The sequence below is a fragment of the Suillus paluster genome (genome assembly GCF_016628075.1).
Source record: "Suillus paluster strain FC165 chromosome Unknown EDB91scaffold_110, whole genome shotgun sequence".
NCBI lineage: Eukaryota > Fungi > Basidiomycota > Agaricomycetes > Boletales > Suillaceae > Suillus > Suillus paluster.
In genome coordinates, this window is record NW_024537670.1 from 1 (window position 1) to 20,250 (window position 20,250).

Genomic DNA, 20,250 nt, shown 5'->3' on the forward strand with positions numbered 1-20,250 from the left:
AGAGCATAGATTGTATTCTAAGTAAAGTGCGCGGCACGAGCACATGCCTAGAATGAGGTCTATGCCTGATCCGAATAAGTGACATGCACTGCTCCTTTCTTCCTCGCTATCACTGCCTGTCATCATTTTCTGGTCCTTGTGGCTAAAATTCTTTGCTGCACAACTACCAGTCTGCTCAATCAAAAGACCCCACCCACCACAACCCTCTAAGTTGAGCAGCTTCGACCACATTCTGTTCACCTGTGGTCTCTTGGGACATCAGATGGCCAAGAACACAAATGGCCTTTGGCTAGCCATTCCTAGCTTAAGCGATCTCCAATTTACTGGAACTACTACCATACCTATGGCAACAGTTTAGCTCCCATCACAAGCAATTATTGATCCCCGTCAACCCTACTTACGTTTATAGGTTTCTGCAGCCTTATATAATTTCTTCAAGCCATATCCCTTTACTTCCTAACCTGTTTGTCGACTACATGGCATTCGCATCCCCTCCAGCGTATAGCAGCCTTCATATTAGAACGTGAATTTCCTACTACTCCACTGAACAGTAATGGTTCCTCTACTATCATCACACTGGTGGGGCACCTAGTCATTAACACAAACTGTACATCCCCCCACCAGCCCAGATACCTGGTTCATTGATCATTGGCTTAGTGCGGCAGGTCATAGCAACACCCTAGGGGTAGGGGACAATGTTGTAGTCTACAGAGCTGTCCCCACCGATCAGCCTAACGATGGGACACTACCTGCCTTCTCAGGTATCTTGACTCATGTCACTGCCTGCAGTTCATCCATAGTGGCGTTCGCCCTTCGTGATGCCCACATGGGTGGTGCGCACCCCCGGACCATTCACGTTCCTTTTGCCCTTGCTCGCCTCTCCTTTACCCAAAAACTGCAAAAGACATTCTTTCTTTTCCCCCACTGTTTCCATGAACATTCTCGGCTGTCGTTCACATTGATGCCGAAGCACAACCTACCATCAATCGCAGAGCATGCACGAGTGCCTCGGGATAGTGACGATTTGCCCTGTTGGGATCAGGCGCCTCCTGGGGGTAATTTTCCTGATCCTTTATTTCATTCACTGGACATTAACAACTGTTGCTTAAAAGTCGCTGGACCTCTACCCTACTTGCCTTGGCTTGATACAGACCATTTGTGACCTTCTGATGCTGCTCGGCCCACCTGCCCACACAGCTCATACTTGCACTTTTCTTCTAGGTCCTTATCGTCCATTTCAGCCGAAAACCCTTTGCCGGGTTTTTACCCAAATAGTTCTGTTGCCCGTTACAATTGTGGTTCTACTATAGCGAGTTTTAGTTTGTCTCTTGATGACAATTAATTGCCGGTTTGATTTGCAACCTCACTTTGAGTCCAAGAGCATAGAGCAGTCATGCTGATACATACTTGTCAATGGCGATGGTGATTCTCTGAGCTCTCAATGCTTTGGGGTTAACAGCCATAATAGCTGCAGTATGCTCAACCCGTCTTCCTCATTTCACTAGGACTCTATCACCATGCTCAATGTCACCATTATCAATGACCTCTGTTGTATGCAATAAACAGATCCGGAATGATCAATCGCACAAGCTAGCTCGAAGGGTACAATGACCTCATCATCGCAAGGAAAGGAACGCTCTTAGTGTGCGGGCAACTGTGGATGCTTAGAAATAAAATGCCCATCACTGATTGTGCCGCCAACACTTTGTGATTTGCTTGGACGATTGCCCATTTGCATGTGTGGGTGTAGCAAAGTGGTGTTGGAGTTCGCCCACCGCCCACTTCGTACGAGTGGGGTATTTAATCCGGGCATTTGAAAGCACGATCTAGAACAGAACAAGTCGTCCAATCCAGAGAAAGAGCCACCAAGCATTAAAAGCATTCAGAAAGTCTTGGTTATTATGAGTCGACAGGTCTCAACACGTTCTTTTTGCACTGTTGTCATGCTGATGACCTACAATGTGTTCATAGATATCCCACACACAATCCATGTACAAACTTCACAACGGACCTTGGCAGTCGTACACGCAGCTTGATGGAACGGAACCTGAGTTTGAGATACGGAGAGCGAGGAGGGTGGTGGTTCCGAGGGAGCAGGCATGATTGATTGTGGTGAGTGTTAAGAATCTTATATTATCGTGGTTTCGTGGTGCTTACTGTGATTGTGATGTAGGTGCCACCTAGACAGGCAGCAGGTGATTACAATTGTGTACTCATGTCTCAGGATAATGGTAGCCCGAGGAGATAACTTGCCTACCAGGGCCCCAACACAAGGAGTCGACAACTGAAGGGTTCGCTCCAGACGATGCTGGTGCTAGCGCTGGTTTTGTATGCACTATTATGTATCATTAACATTAGAGCCTGGACAGCTGCCGTTTATTTCGAGTTTATTTCTCAGTTTGTTTCTGTATGTGGCGTGGCAATGTGTGACTTGCGGTGACAATGAGTGACGCATTCGTGACATGTCCATGAGATTGGCTTGCGGCGGCGCTGGGCAGCGCTGTCATCACGATCAACTGCGACCAACAACAAGGTCCAATTCACAGCCTTCGTGCTTCGCTACTCCAAACTGTTCATTATTGGCCATCAGATACTATCTATTTTGTTCACTGTAATAAATACATGCTGAATGATTTTAGTCCATGAGAATGTACAAATTTTTTATTGAAATGGTAGAATACTTGAGCTCGCTGTTGCCTACAGCGAGCACGAAGGTTTTGACACCGTGTGGCGTGAGGTCGCGCAATGTATCCAATTTGGTTCGTAACGCTGGACGGTGGCTTGTCACATTTATTTGTGCATGTTGTGGTAAATGAAATAAACTGCGAAATAAACTGCGAAATAAACGGCAGCTGTCCAGGCTCTTAGAGATTTCTGGGCAAACCGACGGACACATGCATGGTCTATGACATGGACGCTGGGCTGTGATGAAACCAAAATTGTAAGTCATGCTTCATTGGCTAAGAGCCTGGACAGCTGCCGTTTATTTCGCAGTTTATTTCGCAGTTTATTTCATTTACCACAACATGCACAAATAAATGTGACAAGCCACCGTCCAGCGTTACGAACCAAATTGGATACATTGCGCGACCTCACGCCACACGGTGTCAAAACCTTCGTGCTCGCTGTAGGCAACAGCGAGCTCAAGTATTCTACCATTTCAATAAAAAATTTGTACATTCTCATGGACTAAAATCATTCAGCATGTATTTATTACAGTGAACAAAATAGATAGTATCTGATGGCCAATAATGAACAGTTTGGAGTAGCGAAGCACGAAGGCTGTGAATTGGACCTTGTTGTTGGTCGCAGTTGATCGTGATGACAGCGCTGCCCAGCGCCGCCGCAAGCCAATCTCATGGACATGTCACGAATGCGTCACTCATTGTCACCGCAAGTCACACATTGCCACGCCACATACAGAAACAAACTGAGAAATAAACTCGAAATAAACGGCAGCTGTCCAGGCTCTAAGGGTAGTTGGATATCATCTCCTGCAATACTTAATGCGGTGATTATGCATGGTCACGTGATCTCACAAACAACACGTCAACAAAGGACTTGGGCGATATTCCTGCACTTCTCCATCAACCATCCTGCATTACTGTGCATGTCAGCGTGTGCACAGATTTTTCTGGCCTTTTTCGCTCCTTCTCAACACGGGTTGATGAATATTCACGTGCCGACAGCCTTCCTGTGCCTTCCTGGTATGTCTCACCTTGTTCCTTTGCTGTGCTTATACTATGTACACCCCCTTCATACCTATATGCGCCCCTTTTCTGCTGTTATACGCATTTTTTACTCATTTAGGCCTCCAGGACCTTTCTAAAGCACCTTTTGTGCCCTCCGTGGCAATCTTATTGCGCATATATGCACATACTGACTCCAGCACTCTCGCAGAACCCAACTGCACCTTCAAGCACTGCACCTACCAAACTGCAGTTACCACACCCTCCAATCGCCCACATTTGCTTACAGGCACCCTGGCATCAAGAACATGACTGAGAAGCAGGTGATTAGAGCCAGTGTTGACTTAGTTGGTGCGTTCCTCCATTTTTTCTTTCTTTATCTCTTTTGTGTCTGCGGCACACCATCTTACTCTTTTTCATTTGAATATATTCCCTAGAGTGCATACCTCCCACCTCATGTTCACATGGCGATCTCGTCTTTGATCTGCTCCCCCACAGGCATGCTCCCCTCGCCCTCTTTTACCCCTGCCTCGCTAATGCCCATGCTCTCCCAACCCTTTGTAACCCCACGGTTAACAGTTCAACTCGTGACCGACCATAACACTCGCACACCCGATATGCAAACCAGCCGTACACCAGCTCCTCTAACGAACAAGCCTATTAACGGCACCAAAGTCCACATTCGCCGGAGGGTATAACCTTCTCCCACCTCTGCCCTCTCAGCACCCGACCGCAAGATCTCACCATGAATGGTTCGTAACCACGTCCGCATCTACGTCGAACAACCGCAACTCCATATCCCCAGCTAGCGAGGTCACCACTCCTCAACAATTCCATAGCTGGAACTTTTTGGGGTTTGGTTCGAGTTTGAACCCCCAAAAAAGCGAACCTGACCGTTCCGAGCCGTTCACGAGGGTCCGGTTCTGGTGATTTTGTTGGACTGGACTATGGTTCAGTTCTGGTGCAACACCCTTTGAACTGGACTGAACCGGACCGCAGCAGCACGAGCACTGAGCACACTCAAGTGCATTAGAGTGTTCAGGTACGTATTCTATTGTGTCATCTTTCATATCACTCTAAAAAACGCGTAGATTCCGCCAAAAAGCTGACATCCTGCCCAGCATTATTGCCACCCTTTTCCCTAAACTCGTCACTACTGCTGATGGCATGCTCAATACCGCTCCCCATCCCAACCCATGTCCCAGGAGACTGGTTGTCATCCACGACTCTGGTCTGTCGACAATCACTGCTCAGCTTATGCTGCGTCCACACTAACTTTGATTTCATAGTCAGGGACACTGTCTCTCCGCAAGTCAGCAAGGTTGTGCTGCGTGCAAGGTGCGTCTCGTGTACAAGCCCACCGACGCACTCATTGATTTCGATGATGGTTGTTGCAGATCTTCTCAAGCTCTCCGATGAGACAGACCTTTCCATTATAGATAAATTATATTGTGCACTGTATAGTAATAATGCTCGCATCATGTATTTTGGACCCACACAGCTAGGATCTACTGGTTTCTCACCATCCAATGAATTTCTAAGCCTGCCTACACTTACCGGAAATTCAGTGGATAAAATCCACTGATGTTATATAACAGATGCGTGCCGGATCAGTGGATTTTTGGTATACAGAATATCGGTGCATAATCCACCGAATTTATATACGTCTAACATCCACTGAAATTATATAACCCGTCCTTTCTACAGTGTGCAGTGATCATTAAGTATGGAAGAAAGAGAATATTATATATAATTAACGGACAACTTCACGATTCAGACGAGACGGCGATCTAGAGGAAAGAGCGGAATGCTGATACTGCGGGCGACAAAAGACTGCCACGTTCCGTAGTAAAACGCTGCCGGATTTCCACCAGACGACGGTCTATACTATCTGTAACCTTTCTTCAAGTACTCGAGTCGACGACTGACTTCATTGACCGATTCAATTACATCAACAAGGTCTCATCGACAAGCGGACCGTCCGGTGCAACCGTATAATCCAGCCAGTCGTGTATGGATCAGTAAGCATGGAGGAAAGAAATGATAACAGACGACATACCATACATCAACAGATTGGCAATTACAAGACATCCATCATCGATCAACGTGAATGAAAGAATGGAATCAACATCTAAACATCCATGCGATAACAAGTCAGAAACCAGAGCGCAAGCGTCAACATCGCTGAATACTTGACCGATCGTACAAGTTTGTCAAATGCGGTAGGAACGACACGCTGAGTCGTTGACTGTTCAGGCAGCTACTCCGCGTGGCGGTCATCCCCAAATTTCCGACTCGAGCGTTACAGTACTAGTGTCGGACATGATGGATTTCGTTGGCGGGAGAGTTATGACACTTAAGAGTAGAAGTAGGAGTGGTATCGAACCAAGAGGTGTGTCCTCCCAGTCAACATCGACCAAATACGTACAAAGTCCAAAGTCCAAATCTATAAAAAATAACGCAATGCAATTCATTGCAATTCCATTTCATATTCTCGAGAGGACATATGTACAAAAAAAGAACAACAAACAAGCTATGTAAAGACTAGAATACTATTGGACGGGGTAAGTAAGTACGTACGTATTGATTGGATGCGAGACGGGAACGATATGACATGGGATATCGGTGAGAGGAAGCGACGCGGTTTGAGCCTATCGTGGGAAGGCAAGGGTTGAGCGTATCATGGGAAGGGGAGAGGGCACATCGGGAGAATTAGAGCGAGAGCGAGAGGAGGGTCGTAATTTGACAAGAATCCACGTAGAGCAAATAGATAAAAAGAGAGGAGCCGAAATTTGAGACTATAGTCGTCCAGATGACAAGTTCGTTGAGAGCGGTCGAGAGCAGCAGAAATTTTCGTTGATAGACGAGAGACTCGAACGACCGATCGATCGAACCGGAAAGAAAAAAGACACAGAACGAAAGGAGCGAGCGGGGACTTGGATTAAATTGAAACGGATGCGATGCTGAACATGCTGCTGGGATCGATATTGTCGAGTATCCTAACCCACCCAGACGAGGGACGGCAAGAGAGAGAGGTTGGATAAGAGACAAGACGAACCCTACTTCTTCGAAATCGTCAAACTCCTCATACTCTCCTCCAAAATATCGCACACATTCGCCTTGCACGCTCCAGGTCCAGTCGCAGGTTTCTTCTCCCCGCTCCCGCCCATACTTAACGAGGGCACCGCCACCGGTTTCTCCACCGCTCCGCCCATCTGAGGCTCGATATCCACGACTCTCACAACTGCACGGCCTTCAAGTACCTTGCGCACTTTCTCTGCATCCCATTCTTTCCTCATCCCACCCATACTCCCCATTCCACTTCCACTCGCCCCACTTGAACTCGCAGGACCAGACCCAGAAAACGCCTCCCAAAATGCACTCCCCAACTTCCCAAGCAAGGTCTGAGATGCAATAGCAGCAAGCGCCGCTTGTTCCCTCGTAGGCCCTTGCGCCGCTTTACCCCCACCGAACGTGGGAGACGCAGGAGGCGATGGGTACGCATTCGCACCCTTCCCAGCGAGTGCCTTGGAAGATGATGCGAAATATGCGGGTTTGAGGTTTGATGCCAGACCGTGAGGGGTGTACCCATTTGAGTTGACGTTGGCGTGAGGATGAGCTTGGGCTTGCTGCGCAGCCATCTTCCCCCATAACTGCATCCGATAGGCATCGAGAGTCTTGAGTGTGAACGGATTGGTATCCGCAAACGCATCGAATGCGCCCATTCCCATTCCCATGTTTCCAAGGCCGTTGAGTTGGCTGTTCGTCTTCTCGACGATTGATCCAGGGCGGTGTAAAGCAGGATTAATGTTCTCTTGGAGAACGCCCTTGACGCCCACAGGCGTATGCGGGATAAGGGTCGTATGCACAGGCGTAACTCCCATGCCGCCAAATCCACCCCAAAACGGCCTTGCGCCGAGCCTGGGAGAAGTAGGGAGGTCTTTTTGGGTGTTTGGGGTGATGAGAGGGGTGGTTTGGACGGGGGTTGGAGCTGGGCTTCCGGGTGGTGAGAGGGGTGCACCGATGGGGTTGGAAGTTGGGAGGAGTTCTGCTGGGGGAGGGAGGTCTGGTGCTTGACGCCTTGATTCGAGGAGGCAGCGTTTGAGGGCTGAAATTTCTTGGCGGAGGGCTGTGTTTTCTGAGCGGGAACTGCCTAGTTCTGAGCGGATTGCGTCGATTAGGCGGTCGCGTTCTGCGATGTCGCCTTCGAGGGTTGTGATGTATTCTAGGAGGGGTTAGGTGGTTTGATAAAGGGAGGGAAGGAACTGACCTTTTCGCCTGACTCTGAAGTTGCGTGCGCTGATCTTGTTACGGAGCTGCCTCTTCTCTCTACTGCTCATCTTCTTGTATTCTTCTGGACTCGGGCGCCAGTCTTCTGGTTCGAGGATCTTGAGGGGTGCAGGGTCCTTTGAGTTCTTTGTCTTGCCTGCGCCAGAGTTGTCCTTGTCAGAAGGAGAATAAGATTTCTTGATACCCCCAGATGCGACTGCGCCGCGACGGGAGCGTTTGGGGGGTGGCTCTATGTCAGAGTCAGATTCTTGGTCTGAATGGTCGTTGGAAGTAGCGGGTGTTCCAACGAGTTGTGGGTCTATAGCGAACATGGGAGTTGAAGCGTCGATGCTCTCTGGGCTTGAGCCACTTGCACTGGCGCTAGCTTGAGCGGCGCCAAAAAAGTCATAAGAAGGGACGTCGAGATTAGGGAGCGAAGGACCCTTTGTGAACTCGTTTGTGTCTAGGAATTGAGCAAAGAAGTCATCGTCTGCTCCATTTGATGGGGGTGGGGTTGAGAAAGAGAAAGGGCTTGGTGGGGAAGAAGTTGTTGCTGTTGTTGTTGTTGTTGAGTTTAAGATGTCGAGGTTAAAGAATTCATCTACTGATGGGTCGAATGAGAATGATGGCGTTGATGTTACCACATCCGTCAGCATGGCTGGCTCCTAGTACGTCCTTTCGATTTAATGGTGGATGTTATCACTAGAGTCTGAAGATCGATGTGAAGTGAGGCGTGTTGCTAGTACACACGGAATAACCCGATGCCGATTCGGCAAGAACGCGTAATCAAAATAGGTGACTCAAGCGGTGTCCCCTAACACAGCCATTCCCTCTCCTCTCTCTAACAGACTCAGAACGCCCGGTTAAGCGGTGACATTGCCTACTAATGATTACTCTTCCTCCGCAGCAGCATCCAAAATCACGCAGCTCAACAGCATCTCCGGTATATACTATTAGCTCCATTCGGAAATCACCAGCCGCATCCATTCTCGTCCTTCGGTACGAGAATCCCACTGGTCTGTGCACCTCACTCAAACTTAAATAGGCCGTCTGCTGCCTCTCATATTTCTTCCCCCGCTACATACACAATTTACCAACACCATTGGTTTATTGAAGCGTCCGACAATCCTCACGGTAATTGCCGAAGACGTTGATGTCTAGATATATGCCGTAGTTTGGTCATCAACGTCTCCTCCAAGTTGACCTGTTATTACTAGAGCACTTTAAAGATTGACCAGAACTAGGCGCTTTGTTTTCACAAGAACCATTCAAGTATCTAGGTTTCTTTGTCCAGAACTAACTTGTCGTTTGTACCCCCGAATTCAATAAATAGTCAGTCCTACTGCATCTTCTCCGCCCTTTCTTGCCACTCACATGCATCGTCTTACCACACGAAAATCTTCATCCCCCTGTGCGTGCTTCTCCACCGCGTATCCCTCAGTTATCACTGGTACTGTATATGTGCACGAGTAAACGAATGGGGGAATTTTACACTGCCCTCGATCGTGAATGTGAAGTATCTGGTAGTATACGGTATACTTCTCATTCACGATCGCCGCGTCGCATTCACTCCGACTTAACCCCACTCCAAACCGATCTCGTCTGTCCAAATCAAACAACGACATCTAAGCGCATTTGCGGGCACTTCACGAATCATACAAGCACATCGGAACTCAGACATCAATGCGGAATTTATCGCTGTTCCCGCCATCAGGGTCGTGCAGACGACCATCTCACATCGCTTGTGTAGCTCACGAATTATTTACCGTATTAGTATCACATTGACACGATCTCCTTAGCGGTGCTGAATTCGCCCGATAAAGTGTCCAAGAGGATCAAGCTTGCCTCTCAATGTGTATCCAGCTCATACCCTATCAGCTATTCCACCGCAGCAGCAGCATCACATACGGCGCGAACATCGTCTCGATTCGAAATCGCGCAATTACCTCATACAACAGTATGTTCCTTTATTCACTGTGTCTGTATCACCCATTCCTCCTCATCTTACCGCAGGCACATCTCCATTCCTCTCGTAGGTGCTTCTCCGCCGGTACTGCATACGTAGTCGAGGATGAGAGGTGCGATGTTATTTTAACCGCCCTTCACGTCCTCGTCGACGTATACACGACCACGGCATTTCTACTCAGCCCCGTTCAAAATCGATCACCGTATGTGTCTCTTCAATTCAACAACGGCATAACGAAGTCTCTGAATCATAAACTCATCACAACTCATATGGCATCAACGAGGAACCTATCACAGTTCCTGCCATCATGGACGTGGGCAGATCGCTTGCGCATGTCACAAGTTGTTTACCGTATGAGTATCATGCTGAAACGATCTGGTCACCCGTGTCGTATTCGACCCAACAAAGTATCCCATGTCAAGTGGGAGCTGCAAAATAATGGATCATATATCGGCGTGTTCCCCTCCCGCCTCGGGTTCTTTTCCTGCCATGTAACCTTTTCTTATTTACAGGTTCCTACTCTCGCATTGTATTGTTCGATGCCTTTGTGCCATTACTTGCGGTAGTAATCACCGTCCTTGGTCTGCTCCCTGACTTGATTTGGCCCATAGCAAATATTATTCCCCATCGCCATACCCAGCATCATTTCCCTCTCCATTACCTGAAATAATCCTCTCTAGCGCATTCTTCACATCGCCTACCTTCTTCACGTCCCACTCTACTCATTCGCTTCAGCCTCTCTAGTACCGACATTCCTCAATGTCCTGAGGACCTCACAAACAACCTCCGTCTTATAATAAAAATGAAGGAGGAGCCCGAAATGGTCTATGGGTTTCCTGTCATCGTGCGTAACTTTACTTTCGTTCTTGGATGTCTAGAAAATCATATAAACCTTCTCCTCTCCACAGCCTACCTCCGCTCCTCACTATCCTTGCCCGTATCAGACCAGGATTCGTGAGGTCATACGTCAGCTCGAACGTGCCATTTATACTCACTTCGCCGCTGGTGTTGCTACGTTATCGTGAGGCACAGGGTGAACGAGGATCGTGTTTTTCTCCGAGGTCGTCGCTGTTCTACACCTTTCCATCGCAGTCCATTCCTGTCGTTCACGGCTAATCCGCCTCACCCCCCCTCTACAGCGGGCAGTGCTGGCAAACCAATGGGTGTCTTCTAGTGTATCTGCTGGTTTTTCTAGCGAAGTGCCACGCTTTACGACTGGCGGTAGGACTAACCCTGGTGATGGCTGTTGCTTCAAAGGCAAACACGCTGTGAGCGAGTCCAACCCTGCTGCAATCATGCATCTCGAGCCCTCCTGCTGTGTACGTTCCTGCGAACAGGCTTTCCAGCATGATCGCGGTTGGTGGTGCCATCGTCATCATTTTAGAGAGCCTGTTGTTAGAAGAACCGTTGCAAGTATATATGTTTATTCGCCCAGAACTAACTTGTCGTTCGCAGAAACTACTTTTTGACGATTACACCCGGAATTCAATAGTCAGTCCTGCTGCATCTTTTCTGCCCTTTCTTGCCACTCACATTGATCGTCTTACCACAGGCAAATATCTAATCCTCCTGTACGTGCTTCTCCACCGCATATCCCTCGTACTATATATGTGGACGAGGACAGGAAGGGTTGTGCTCCCCACTATCCTTCATGTTTTCGTCAACGTATGCTTTCTTATTCATGACTGCTGCATTTCTGTCACTGCGACTTGTCCCCACTCGAAACTGGTCCCAGCATCTGTGTCTCTTCGACACAAATGACGACCTAACTAAGCCTCCAAGGGCGTTTTCGGAACCTCCAGACTCAATGCCAGAATCGTCGATCCTTACTGCTCACCCACTTGTTGCATCACAGGAGCAGCATAGATTGTGCTGGCGATTATATAAACTATCGGTTCGCATATGCGACTTCGTACATAAGACTTCGAGCGGAGAGCTACAAACTTTGTCGGCAGATCTAACTCTAGTAAAGCCCCATCGATGTCACGGTAGTCATGGAGAGAGTTGTGGGCAGAAGAGAGAAGGTCGCTTGTATCAGTATTTCCCTTCTTTCTTGGTACAAAATTCAGAACGACTTGACCTCGCCGAAAATGTACACACTCACATGTGACTATTTAGTCTGTAAATTGCACGAGATCGGCATAGATGCGTTCTCTTTGCATCTTCTCTCTGAGTATACGAGCGGAAAGTGTGTCCTCATTGCGTCTAGCAGCGCGAATGACTTCCTTGTCTTGCTCGGTCATCTCAGTCCGTAAATGCAACTGATTCTGCTTATCCGCCCGAATATGCGTGTTGATACACCTACGCAAGGGAAATGTAAGGGGCTCCAGTCGCTGAAATCCAACGAATAACAACAGTGCACCTACTCTAGACATGTCATAGTACCCATGGGTTTCATGGTCTCAGCGCCCGTGATAGCAGAGATACATGGGATAGGCTCGCGTTTCCTCGCCGCCTCAAGGATAAGAGTGGGGATGTGTACCTCAGCGGTTAGTGAGTGCCCTGGATTCTCTGCACTACCATCAACAAAATCTATGAGTCCAACAGGATCTTTGGCGAAACCCTCTGCGTTACATCTTGCCCGAGCTTCACGCCATAGGTATAGCTGCTGCGGCGTATAAGGAACTTCAATGCTCGGGTGAAATGGACTGATGGCATTGACTTGCACCATGCCCTGAAGCTTCTGTTTCTCCCCAACGGCCTTGTCGTTCGGGTTGAGATACAATCCAACAAAGTCAAGAATGTCACTCGGCTCAATGGCAATGTTAACACGTGCCACGAACGGCACGTCGAATCCCACCCGGGGATCGTCGAGCAGACCACAGTCGAAGGCGACACCAATCTTGAGGAACCCCATGATCACTGGGTTCAAAACGAACATTCGTATGAATTTGAGTGGCCCCGAGGAGCGTTCAACTTCGTGGCATGCCGGTTTGTGCGTGGGCCTATCAGTGCGCGCATATGAGTCGAGTCAAAGTCTGGAGTGAATCATAGAACACACTCACCAATTTTTCTTTTGACACTACACACGACATCAGTACATCAGATTTCAGTTCGTCCCAGTCGCAAATCTTACCTCTTTTGAGCAATACCAGATGCTCTTACACTAAAAGTGAATTACGACACTCGATGAACGCCTGCAACAGTATACAGATATTTGACTGCCACCTTTGCACATTTCAAAGGTTTCTCCAGTCCTATGTGACATTGGGAACACCGTACGAGGAAACTCTTCTGGCTCGCTTTGAGGAATTCTCTGGAAGCTGCTACAGCACTGAAATGACTATCCCGCTCCGGATGAGTCGCATGTTCGAGGTAGACAAGCTTTGAAGTTGCAGAGGAGTTGTTGGTATAAGTACTCATGTTCTCACAAAGGCGCAGTGGGAGATGAATGTGGCGGCGAGTTGAGCACTAGCAGTGGATAGTGTAAAGGATACCTCAGTTGTCTGCTACAATTAAATTTTTACGAAAGTTCTCTTACGTGCGAATCTATTTTGGATGCTTCCAAGTTCAGTCTTGACTCTGGGTCCTGGTTCGAGAATTCTGATGCTGATGCTGCAGTGGCAGTGTTGAAGTACAACGAGGCCACATGATCCAACATACATGTTGCTTCCCTGCTCGTATCGATCACCAGGTAGGATTTCTGCCATAAGCCGACGCCGAGCAGCATTGGACTTGCAGACCACATCGTCTAACAAGGAACTCTGTAATGCACCAAGGTTCAGGCCTCAGGTCCGTGTTGTGCCCATGGTGGAGCCTCAAACCTCGTTGCATCGAGTAGACAATGATCATGTGCGCACGCACATCGCGCTCATGTCACCAATCTGACTAGTTCCTTAATTCCATTTCAGATGTGAATTCCTTGGTTGCTGAGAAGAAGCGTTTCACCACCTAGGATCCTTCGACCTGTGTTCTTTGGAAGTCCCCGGGCGCTCGCCAAATCGTAGCAAAAGGTTTCCTTTTGTCGGACGAGACATGGGAAGATCTCCTCCGAGGGGAGTTTCCAATTTCGACTTTATTGGGATAGGTTCATGTGTAAGTGGTTGTCCAAGACCCTCCCTGGTTGCGGAATCATATCACCTTTGCTATTATTCCCGCTACCTTGTGTAGTGGGTTACCTCTTGACGGGAAACTTTTGCGGTAGATTTGCAAGATTTTGCCGTGGCAGTGTTTTTTCCCTGAAATAGTAAGTGGCTGTGATGATCCGAATCGATTTTTCTTCCTCAAAAAGTAAGTGGCTATGTTGATCGATCGGTCCAGGCCCTCAGGCGTACATCCTGGTTGGAATTTGATTCACTACGCATACGATTATCAGTCTGCTCAGAGCGCTGTTCGTCTTTATCGATATCTTAGGTCCAGGCTCCTGATTCACTGAAATTCTCACGGCCTCTTATGATGGTCATGCGCTCACAACCGACGTTGAGTTCGAGATTGTGCGTAGCCTCGAATCCGATATTTTGATTGGGATGAATTGGATTGCTGCATGGCGCACGGTTGGCCAGGACGACAGGCATCCTGTCTGTAATCCCTATGGTCGTTCTGTGTCTGGCCCTCGAGGTGAGAGTGTCTCGTTGTCCTCTTTTATATCTCTACTGATCCTCTTCTGCTGCTCCAGAAACTTCGTGTATACTTAGTGGTGATCTATTTAGGTCTTCGTCCCTCGTTGGGGCAGTTTTATCGTCTCGTAGACGTTCAGAGTCTATTGTCCATGTCATTTTTTTCGGTCATCTCGTTCTGGGGTTCGTATTGGCCCACTTTCGCCTGAAAGGGCGCTGCTTGCTCAGGCATGTGCTATGCATAGTTTAGAAGTAAGGAAGTCTCATCAAGTGGCAGAGCTACGTGACATGTTGTTGAAACATTTCCTCTATGGCGAGTGTGTGCCTTCAGACACGCGTTCTAAGCACCACGATTTTACTGCGTCGTGAGGTTGCTGCTGGATTTGGCTCATCCTCGGACTTAGTCGATTGCATCTTGGACATGTTGACGTCGGCTGACTTGTCGGCAATATCAGGTGCTGTTTTATGGACCATTGCGCAGAGCATCTGTAGTGATTTGGTTTGCAGTCCCGGTCAAGAAGATCATCAAAGGCGAAAAACTATTGGTGTTTTGACTATTTTTCGCCATCGAGGCGTGTATGAGGGTGTGTCCCAATCATTGCAGTCATTGTTCACCAACACAGAACGCATGTCTAAGCCTTCTCTGGAAGTCATAGCATCTTGGCATGGACTGTGCTTCGTGGCCTATTATAGTGTTGGTTCGACTGAGCTGACGGTCCTCGCTTTTATTGAAAAAACCTTGAAGAGAGACTCAGGAAAGAAGTTTCTTCATCTCGAAGCGATAGTAACATCCTGGCCATTCTCCGTGATGTGAAATATGGGAAATCGTAAGTGGGAAAGCTCAACAGCACGGACACCGTTGCGCTTTCGTTCCTTGCTGGCTGCGATGGCGGCTGGTCACAACTTTGTCACGAACTCCTCCTGCTAGTCTATATTGGTGACCCCCCATGGCTGAGTATGAACATGTTGAATTTCTCGTAGTATACATGGTCATATTTTGCTGCAGCAGAGTTATGTTCTTCTATAGTTCCCGCGGCTACAAAATCAAGGACTCATCCGTTCACTGATGTCACTGATCATTGTCAAAGTGTAGGTGTTTGTTTGGCAACACCCTTTGACCAAACAATGTTCACTTCCCGAAATGCTGAACCCTGACCACACATCCGCGTATTCGAGCCGTTCATACAATGATCTGCTTCTCTTTCTTTCCCCCATTCTACTGACCGACGCGCATATAGGCAGTACAAGGCATAATAGCGATGACGAGCACAGACATCACAAGTGCTACTCATACACCTGGTATAATGCCACCAGAGCTAGAGCAGACGCTTGCTTTGCTATCGTTACATCGTTCTGTCCTCGGATACCGCTCTCTCGTGTGTACCATGTAAATATCATACGCCATCCAAGTCTCGTCTTCGAGGGAGTAAGGCAAGAGGTACGCGAGCGTTGATGGGGTGCGTAAGCAAGGTATCTTATCTGACCCCTTATTTACGCATCGTTTCTGAGACTAGATTCGCTTCATGAGAATACGAAATAAACGCCATGAAATCATGATTTCGCCTGCAGGTTGGTGGGGGATCTGCGTTCGATGATGTCTATACTCACTCCACATTGAGAGATATCTTCTCGCGGTGTTGCGTGACCCCGCTTTAAGAATCTACCTTTTTCAATCATATCTCCTCCGACTGTATCGGCAGTATCTCACGATCCAACGCATCTCTCATCGATGGTGGACTCGCTCATTTGTTTTGCATTGTCATAGGCAGCGACGTAGCCCTAGAACTTCATGGCATATTATTGACACTAGACTACCGCACTCCTCCACGTGTATGATGTTACATTAACGTTCTGGCGAAAATAACCGCATCAGTACTGGGACTCGGAAGGCAACGAGAAGAAGAACAGGGCTCACCCCAGGCACTGTGCATTGAGGCGCAGTGAGTAAGAACCATTTTCACTCTTGCCTCTCATTTACAATAGCCAGTCAGATCACCAGTCACTTCGCAGCAACCCAACGCGCAGCTGCATCTCTTAAAATCCGAAATTTTGTCGTTTGATCCACAATAATACAAGATCTGGTGGTCGTTGTTAAAACCTGGGAGTAATCCGCACTCAAATTTGCCTGCGAGAAACCGTAAGCACGCGGTCTAAGATTCACACGTCCAGATTACGCCAGGCTGCAAGAGTACTCACCAGGACTGTAGCAGGGTTTACCGATGGGGGTGAGGTCAGATATGCTGGCAGCTACGCCAGTTATCACTGCGGCAGACATGATCAAAGTGGCAGGTGAGATAGATTTCATAGTTGCGATCCAAGAGAGGGTTGAGACTCGATGGGGTTTTGATATTGAGTAGTAAGCTAGTACGTTAGTTGTATATATATGTAGTATATGGAGCAGCCAAAGCATCCATCCAGTGCGTCCGATGCTCGCATGATTGGATGTTCCTCGATTTCTGAATTAGGCCCTCGGAAGATCGGTCAGAGAGCGGTACCTCTTGGCCCATCTGTTGACATGACCCGATGACGTTGAACGTGTAATGGAATCTTCTGTGAGAATATGCAAAGTTGAATCTCCTGAACGACCGACTTCTGGTCGAGCTCATGCTCGCTTTCCGAGTCACTGGATACCATGCATGTGTCCATAGTTGGTGCAGACTCCAGTCAAACCCCTCGTCCAGATCAATTTCTAAATAGGGAACTGCCACAAGTTGGCTGCGACTAACGCGCACCATTGGAATCTCGTGTTAGCGGTGAAATCGATGAACCGGACATTTGCCAGTAAGTGAGCATAACTTGTCGTTGGAGGAAATGGATGGCCTTCATCTTAAGCCAGATAAATATGCGTGTAACATGGGGTGCAGTGCCACATAATCCCAATGTACGAACCAGCCCCGATCATTGTGCTATCGAAGTAGTACTGGACGAGTGGTAGTCGAAAGCGAAGGTAATGATGACGGCATCGATGAGGTTTGGACGGTCTATAGTGTTGCCGTGTGGGATTTCAGTATTACGAACTGGCGGCTAAATGTACAGCGTGGTCATGCACTGTGGGGACTGTACTTACCATTGGCAGCGATGCTAGGAACTTGCTAGCTACCAATGTGCGATATGTAGCTCAATGGCCGTAAATCTGATCCCACTCTCACCGCTACAATTTTTCCGATCAGCATATGACCATCCACAGGCACTAATACGAGCGCCAACATACGTACATTATATCAAATAATACCTCAGCAGCATGGAGGGGTACACGATAGGATTCGAGCACTGCTGCACCTGATATATGCATCAAGCTGCGCTCACCAGAACATAAAGCTTCCAACTCACAGAGCAATCTTCAGTGCACGTTCCTGACAATCGACAATTGTCCACGAACTGGGCCGTCCAGTCGATTAATGGTCGTCAATTGGTCGTCTGGTGTTGCTGTTATCTATGCTTGAGCTCGATGCTCGCAGCAGCTCGCAAGGCGTGTTGCTAGCATCCGCTGATGCCGATTACGCGTAGTTATCATACAAGCTGACTCTTTCACGCGTGTCCATGATTTACCGTTGCGGTAGACGGACTGTGCTAGATTGCCGCTGTTGAGCAGATGGTGGAAGGGTTGCTGCTTGCATAGTGTAAAGTAGCAAAGTGTCACGCTGGGCGTGTCCAACTAAACGGAGAAAATTACTGGAGATAAGATGGAGTCTGTTTCGCTATGTCTACACCGATGGGACATAAACAGAAACTTTGACTGCTTGGATATCTATAGTCGCAGATAGTTAGCGAAGACACATATCTTAACCACCAAGTCACAGAAATTAAGACGCTTGGGATCAACTACTACGTATTTCAAGGGAAGGGACAAGGGCAACATATTCCGCTCGCTGTTTAGCTGTCGGCATGTCCCCGAAACCGAAGATCAGGCTCTCCAGGCGACAATTTGACCGTGCCAAAAATGCCTTCACCGCCTCATGAGGCCATGTTCCATGGCCACCCCCAACCCGAAGCACGTGCAAATTGGGGAGTGATAGAGCATTGAACAGGTTATGTAAATCGTCTATGGGCACAAACGCACCACCGATGTGTAAGGATTGAATTTTGGTGTGCGTGAATGGCTCTAAGGGCTGTATGCCGTCGAATCCTCCGCAGAGCCTTAACGAGGAGAGGTTGGGACACAGTCGGAGCAAGCGGAGGATTCCGCTCATTTGAATCATTACGATGGAGACATTTGTCAGGTGGGCACATATGTGATTGAGAGAAAATAACTGCGCGTGGTCAAACCGCAGGTGCGTTATTGTGAGACTGCGCAGAGTGGACAGTTGCGAGATCGATGGTTCAAGAGCTGACCAAGTACGATGATTGAATGTGCCTATGGTCAGCTCCTGAAGTGCTGGGAGGTTTGTTAACAAAATTTCTGGTTTGTTGGCGCCTTGGTTGAAAAAGATAGAGAGAGTCGAGAGTCGATTGATGTAAGGCTGAAGAAAGTTTCGTAGCTTGGTCGAGTCATTTTCCGAGCAACAGAGTCCTAGCGAGAGCGGACGTCCTCGTGATCGCTTGAGCCATGAGTCGTAGCATAAAGTTTCCAGCTGCCGGTCAATCTTGTGGACTTTCAAATGCAACCTGCACCATAAACTGGGCACATCCACAGCAACCTCCCTCCATCGTCGACATACTCCGGTCAACAGCATGGGTGCTTCTCGCCTTGACGGGGACAGTGCGGAATTGTTTTCTCCCGGAAGACAGTGTCCAAAAATTTGGGATAGGACTTCAGTCGGTAAGCGCCAAAGACACGATACGAGTCCCTTGTGCAAATTCATGGACTCCATTATCTTTTCCTTCTTTTCGACGAGCTGCTGGTGAAGATTTTTTATACCATCCATGATGGTCTCCAGGCCTGAAATCTCATGCGAAACTGCGTCCAACTGCAGCTGCCGTTCGGTGAGGATGGCGCTGATACTCTGATTTTCGAACACGCCAGATTGATCGGTATTGGGGAATCTGGAGTGTGGGGTTTCAAGGTCTGGAATCTGTATATGATCAATAATGTGGCCGTCCGATATATCGGAACAGACATACGATCACTCGTGAGCGTGCGAGCTGATGCGAATGCTTATAAGTTCTTCTCAAATGCGAGTGGCTATGTTGAAACTGAACACTTACGATATTTTCCAGCTCCCCAATGATGTCCACAACCGGGAAGAAATTGGATGACATCCCCTCGACTGCCCGCATATCGTTTGCTAACGCGAAGAACGAGGTGAGGTAAATAGTATGATAATGAAGGCGCTGAAGGACGTTGACGATGATATCCAGGATTCAAGTGGTAGTAGTATACCTCGAGTCTGAATATCGCAAGAGGCTACTGGATGATGAATCGACGATATCTTTGAAGAATAGTGTTATGGTTTGTTTGGCACCCTTCCCTTATGATACCCATCGAAATTTCTTCATCTCCCTCCTTGTTCTCTTGATCAATTGCGGACTCCCCTAATTCAATAGTTAATCCCGCTACACCTTTTCCACCTTTTATTCCGGTACCGCTCACATAAATCAACTTACCATAGAAAAATATCTATTCCTCATGCACGTGTACGTTTCTCCACCGCATATCACCGGTACTACCAATGTGGGCGAGTACTGTGACTATGTGATCAGTGGTCATACATCACCGCTCTTCATATATCCTCGTCAATGTATACTTTCTTATTCACGGCTGCGCTTTCTGTTCACTCCCACTTAACCCCACTCGAACTGATCCCAGCATATGCGTCAAACAACAACATTA

General features: G+C 48.1%; 4 protein-coding genes across 4 annotated transcripts; 1 reads left to right on the forward strand and 3 right to left on the reverse strand.

The window, feature by feature from the left end:
• The first annotated feature begins 3,489 nt into the window (after window positions 1–3,489).
• EDB91DRAFT_1166851 (uncharacterized protein) lies at window positions 3,490–3,840 on the forward strand. Its single transcript, XM_041320028.1, has one exon. The coding sequence runs from the start codon at window positions 3,518–3,520 to the stop codon at window positions 3,827–3,829; it is 312 nt and encodes a 103-aa protein (XP_041171134.1). The 5' UTR covers window positions 3,490–3,517; the 3' UTR covers window positions 3,830–3,840.
• Window positions 3,841–6,748: 2,908 nt separating this feature from the next.
• On the reverse strand, window positions 6,749–8,614 carry EDB91DRAFT_1086911 (uncharacterized protein; the record flags this gene model as incomplete). The annotated part of the gene is made up of 2 exons (XM_041316139.1): window positions 6,749–7,914; window positions 7,960–8,614. 2 exons carry the CDS (start codon window positions 8,612–8,614, stop codon window positions 6,749–6,751), a joined length of 1,821 nt encoding a protein of 606 aa, XP_041171135.1.
• Window positions 8,615–11,770: 3,156 nt separating this feature from the next.
• EDB91DRAFT_1166863 (uncharacterized protein) lies at window positions 11,771–13,362 on the reverse strand. Its single transcript, XM_041320029.1, has 6 exons — window positions 13,093–13,362; window positions 13,001–13,030; window positions 12,930–12,946; window positions 12,291–12,869; window positions 12,029–12,225; window positions 11,771–11,976 (listed from the first exon to the last, which is right to left on the reverse strand). Exons 1-5 carry the CDS (start codon window positions 13,285–13,287, stop codon window positions 12,039–12,041), a joined length of 1,008 nt encoding a protein of 335 aa, XP_041171136.1. The 5' UTR covers window positions 13,288–13,362; the 3' UTR covers window positions 11,771–11,976; window positions 12,029–12,038.
• Window positions 13,363–17,980: 4,618 nt separating this feature from the next.
• EDB91DRAFT_77805 (uncharacterized protein) lies at window positions 17,981–19,907 on the reverse strand. The gene is made up of 3 exons (XM_041328360.1): window positions 19,626–19,907; window positions 19,542–19,562; window positions 17,981–19,492 (listed from the first exon to the last, which is right to left on the reverse strand). The coding sequence occupies exons 1-3, from the start codon at window positions 19,695–19,697 to the stop codon at window positions 18,299–18,301; spliced, it is 1,287 nt and encodes a 428-aa protein (XP_041171137.1). The 5' UTR covers window positions 19,698–19,907; the 3' UTR covers window positions 17,981–18,298.
• Between the last annotated feature and the right edge of the window lie 343 nt (window positions 19,908–20,250).

What these genes read in the sequence shown, in the direction of transcription:
- EDB91DRAFT_1166851 (XM_041320028.1), top strand. Translation starts at nt 3,518, where the DNA reads ATGCATGGTCACGTGATCTCACAAACAACACGTCAACAAAGGACTTGG.
- EDB91DRAFT_1166863 (XM_041320029.1), bottom strand. Translation starts at nt 13,287, where the DNA reads ATGAGTACTTATACCAACAACTCCTCTGCAACTTCAAAGCTTGTCTAC. An exon ending in AACCTTTGAAATGTGCAAAG is followed by an intron (nt 13,031 to 13,092) that starts GTGGCAGTCAAA and finishes ATTCACTTTTAG; the next exon opens with TGTAAGAGCATCTGGTATTG. An exon ending in GGTACTATGACATGTCTAGA is followed by an intron (nt 12,226 to 12,290) that starts GTAGGTGCACTG and finishes TCCCTTGCGTAG; the next exon opens with GTGTATCAACACGCATATTC.
- EDB91DRAFT_77805 (XM_041328360.1), bottom strand. Translation starts at nt 19,697, where the DNA reads ATGCGGGCAGTCGAGGGGATGTCATCCAATTTCTTCCCGGTTGTGGAC. An exon ending in TTGGGGAGCTGGAAAATATC is followed by an intron (nt 19,563 to 19,625) that starts GTAAGTGTTCAG and finishes CATTCGCATCAG; the next exon opens with CTCGCACGCTCACGAGTGAT. An exon ending in TCGCACGCTCACGAGTGATC is followed by an intron (nt 19,493 to 19,541) that starts GTATGTCTGTTC and finishes GATCATATACAG; the next exon opens with ATTCCAGACCTTGAAACCCC.